At 42.3% G+C, this 4,385-nt stretch overlaps 1 protein-coding gene across 1 annotated transcript; it reads left to right on the top strand.

Annotated features, from left to right (window-relative positions):
• The first annotated feature begins 314 nt into the window (after positions 1-314).
• On the top strand, positions 315-3,450 carry FOXL1 (forkhead box L1). Its single transcript, XM_072421899.1, has one exon. It carries the CDS (start codon positions 641-643, stop codon positions 1,814-1,816), a length of 1,176 nt encoding a protein of 391 aa, XP_072278000.1. The 5' UTR covers positions 315-640; the 3' UTR covers positions 1,817-3,450.
• The last annotated feature ends 935 nt before the right edge of the window (positions 3,451-4,385 follow it).

Below are 4,385 nucleotides of genomic sequence, written 5' to 3' on the forward strand. Positions count from 1 at the left end.
GCAGCCATTTTTGTTTTCCAGCAGCTGAAGAGGGTGAAAAGCGCAGAGTAATAAAAGGAACATTTTTGAGTATTTTTAGCCCTCCTTCAGTGCGGGGAAGCTGCTGATTTGGGTTATTGCACACTGCCGGATCTGTGTGAACGGTGGACGTGAGATTTCAAACAGCAGATCACTTAGTTTACGTATTTGGTGCCCAGAAAATTTTCCAAATAAACACAGCTTGATTCAACTTGGGTGGGCAAGCTTATCAACAGACTAATTTCATAAACAAATGGAGCGAGCACCCAGAAAGCCATTGGCTGGTAGAGGGGAGACACGTGGACGGGCTTGCAAACTCTTCTCTCCCCCTCTCTCTCTCTCTTTTTTCCCCCTTCTCCTTTTTGCAATGAAATTTTAATTAATGTGGGTGGGCTGAGAATTGGACGACTGTTTATCATAGACAATTTATTTTCCAGCGCTAAGTCAACATAAAATAGCAAACTTACAACAATTATTTAACATTTCGAAGCTATGAGGAAGGGACACAAGCTGTGTGGAATTCACTGGCGGGATTCAGGCTGGGACCAGGCTCTGCTCAAGACAGAAACTTCTGCTCTACTTTTTGGGGACGGTGAAGCTTTTTCCCGGAGAGTTCCTGAGCATGAGTCGTCTGTACAACGGCCACCTTCCTCCACTGGGGAGCGAGGTGCCAACGAGGCCACCTTTGGTCTACCTGTATGGGGCGGAGAGGACTTTGATGCCCACTTTGGGGTTTGCTACTTCCAGCATCATTAGCAGACAGGAGCCACCCCAAAAGCCACCCTATAGCTACATTGCTCTGATTGCCATGGCTATCAAGGAATCTCCAGACCACAAGGTCACCCTGAATGGCATCTATCAGTTCATCATGGATCGCTTTCCCTTCTACCATGACAACAAACAAGGTTGGCAGAACTCAATCAGGCACAACTTGTCCCTAAATGACTGCTTCATCAAAGTGCCCAGGGAGAAGGGCAGACCTGGAAAGGGCAGCTACTGGACCTTGGACCCCAAATGCCTGGACATGTTCGAGAATGGCAACTTTAGACGAAGAAAAAGGAAAGCCAAATCTTTGCCGTGCCAGGACAGCAAGAGATATAAGGTAGAGTGTTTGGAGAGATCTGGCGATGGGCAATCTACCTACAAGAGGTCAGTTGTCAGGGGGGGAGATCCGGTGGACGACAGTGACCCCATCTCGGCCACAGAGGTCCTCTCCTCTTCTGAAGAGGATGGAGGCTTTGTGGAGCTGATAAAAGTTTGCAGCTCCCCAGATATGACCTCTGTCACTCTAATGAACAGTCCACAGACATCCGGATGTCCAGTTTCCTCTTTCTTATCTGACAAGGGGGCTTTATCTACAGCTCAGGATGACAGCAGAAGCTGCAGGACCTTCCAAGATAGCCCTCCTGCTGAGGAGAAGGATCCCATGCAAGACCAGGGCTATGGCAGACATCTGGATGGAGATTCCATCAGCAAAGGACCAGAAGGAGCCATCAGTGAAGAAGCGAGGGTCACCCCAAAATACCCCAAAAACTTTACCATAGACAGCATTCTAAGTTCTCAAACAGCAAAAGGAGACGGAGGGGCTTCAGGGCTGCCAGGGGTGTCCAAGGTGGCAATGGAGTGTCTTCCAGGTACCTACAGATACCACCCCGTATTTCAGAGCCCCGGTATTTGCCCTCTGTTTAATACCTCTGTCATGATTGACTCCCAGATCCAGGGGAGGTTCTATCAGATAGGACTCCCAATCCTTTCCTATCTCCCTCTGGCTCTCTCCGAGTCGGCGTTGCCCAAGTAGTCCAGCAGATGTATTTATTGTCAGCACGTTTCAGAGCAGGAAAACCTTTATTTTGGCTTTCCAACTGTTGGGAAACTACAAATTCCAGCTCGTCTTGCCGAGAACCAACAGCGAAGTACAATTTTGACTCTTTGGCACTTTTGGGTTCATTTAAAGCTAACAGGTGCCTCAAAAGCTTCACTAGACTTCTGTGGAACTACAAGTCCCAGCAGATTCACATCACTCCACACTTGATATTTTTTTCCAGCATAGTAAATCAGGTTTTGCCTTTTCTGTTACTGCACCCCGGCAGGCTCTGCGCTTGCAAGAAACAGAGCCGGTCACTAATTAGACAAAGTAACGCTCCTTGCCAAGTCTCTCAGCGTTTAGATTGGCATTACGTCAGCCTAATAAATTTACCCTGGGCGCGGCCATGTTGATTTGTTCTGTGCACCGTTCAGGCACACATTGGTGTCAAATGGTCCAGTAGCAGGCAGATGTGCACAGGATTCATCCTGCAAAAGTGAGGGAGGTTTAAATAACGAGCAGCACTCGTTATTGCACTGCTGATTACTCGGCAATGGCACAATTAATTCAAAAGGGGCACATTTTGTAAGTTTTGGGGTTCAGGGCGGGCTAGGAAGCCTGAAATGTATTAGCTGCTGATTTGCAGCCAAATTATTTACTACCAGCTCTGCAAAGCTAAAATTGCAATGGCCAGTGGTCGCTTCACAATTCAACACAGGCTGGGACTTGTAGTCCATCAACTAGAGAATGCAATACTAAAAATCACACATATCTGCTAAACAAGTATTAGTCCTCACTGGCTGAGATTTGTAGTTCCACTCCCTGATGTCTGATTGGTACACCCAAATTGCTAGAATATGCATTGCACTATGGAAGTTGCAGTCCAGGGGAAACTAAAGCCTCATTGTACTATGTGATAACATGTAATAAATGCCATAAACACCAATATACAATATTATTTTTTTTTCTGCTCCGCATCGCATTGAAATATTCAGATTTATAGCTGCAGCTCTTATTTCACCATCAATAACCTCACATTAGCTTTATAGCAAAATAATATCAGCCACACAAAATCTAACCAAATCCTATGTATGTGTCACAGTCTGTATGGCTTCTGCAGTTTATGGGGGTGGGGGGTATAAGGGGGGAAGGATATAATTTAACATCTGCAGAGGAAGTTTTGTGAATATTTTGTTTTAGGATTTATAAATACAGATTTGGAAGTTTTTATGCATTTGTTATGTGGAATAAAATTGTGGATTTTGTACCCCAAAGCCTGTGCAAGTTTTATTGCTGCAAACTTTATTTTGTATCTGTGAAGATTTAGGAAGGACAAGTGTGTGTGGGGGATATATTGATGTTGGGGGGTATGTGTATTAACCCCTGCTGCTCTGGACAGCAGAAAGCCATAAATAGCCATCTGGACCAATGCAATGTCTGGACTTTGATGTCTCTGTCTGTTTCTCACAGTCTGGACTCATCCAGGTTGGAGGGAGAAGGATGCAAAGTCCCCTGGGAGCTCTGAATGGGGGCTGTGAATTTCTAGTATATTCCGCCTTTGCTTTCATGAGATAAAAAAAAAAAAAAGAATCCTAATAAAAATGTACTGTTCAATGTTGTTACTTGTATCAGATTTATCATAATTTATTATTAAACGGGTCTTTTGGGTTATGATAGATTTACAAAATATGAATCCAGAACATATCATGATATTTGTATCTGATATAAATCAATATTTTTACAGGATAATACTAATAAAGTGTATCTGTCTATGGGGATATAGTGTGCGCTCCACAATGGGGTAAAACATTTTTGAAATTTGCTTATTAATTAATATTTAAGTTTTTCCCCCTATTAATTGGTTTCTACTCAGATTTATCCTCTGTACAGAGACTGATGGGACTGGCTCAGTGTTCTCTGTACAGCACTGCGGTATATGTCAGAGCTATATAAATGTATAATATTAGTGTGTGACTGTTGGGAGGACATTAGAGTGTCAGCTCCTCTGTACAGAGACTGATGGGACTGGCTCAGTGTTCTCTGTACTGCACTGCAGTATATGTCAGAGTTATATAAATGTAAAATAATAGCGTGTGACTGAGTAAAACATACTATTTTGCTGACATTGCTGATTAAGATCCGATGTACTAAGCTAGTTACCGGTAGCTGTCCTGCATCAATAAAAACGATTTTCACACATTTTTCCTTTAGGTGCAGATGATTATTATTAACAAGCAGTATTTATATAGCACCAACATATTACACAGAGATGTACAGGTGATATGAAATGTAGAAATTATGTTCACAATACATTAGGTAAAACGTTTATTATTTTGTATCCCTTGTTTTACATTTTCTATAGCCAAATAAAATGTTTATGTTGTCATTCTGCAGAATAAATAATTTCTCTTGTAATATAAATATCTGTGTTCTGTTATGATGCAGAAAATTTGATCTATTTCTGATTGTATGATTGTCTAAATGCTGACAATTCGGTTACATTTACACAAAGAAATATATTTATGGTATCCTTGTGTTAAACAATAAAATAGAAATCAAACAT

This window comes from Pyxicephalus adspersus, chromosome 9, assembly GCF_032062135.1.
Source record: "Pyxicephalus adspersus chromosome 9, UCB_Pads_2.0, whole genome shotgun sequence".
Classification (NCBI taxonomy): domain Eukaryota; kingdom Metazoa; phylum Chordata; class Amphibia; order Anura; family Pyxicephalidae; genus Pyxicephalus; species Pyxicephalus adspersus.

Excerpts from the sequence above, each read along its gene's own strand:
- FOXL1 (XM_072421899.1), top strand. The coding sequence starts at position 641 with ATGAGTCGTCTGTACAACGGCCACCTTCCTCCACTGGGGAGCGAGGTG.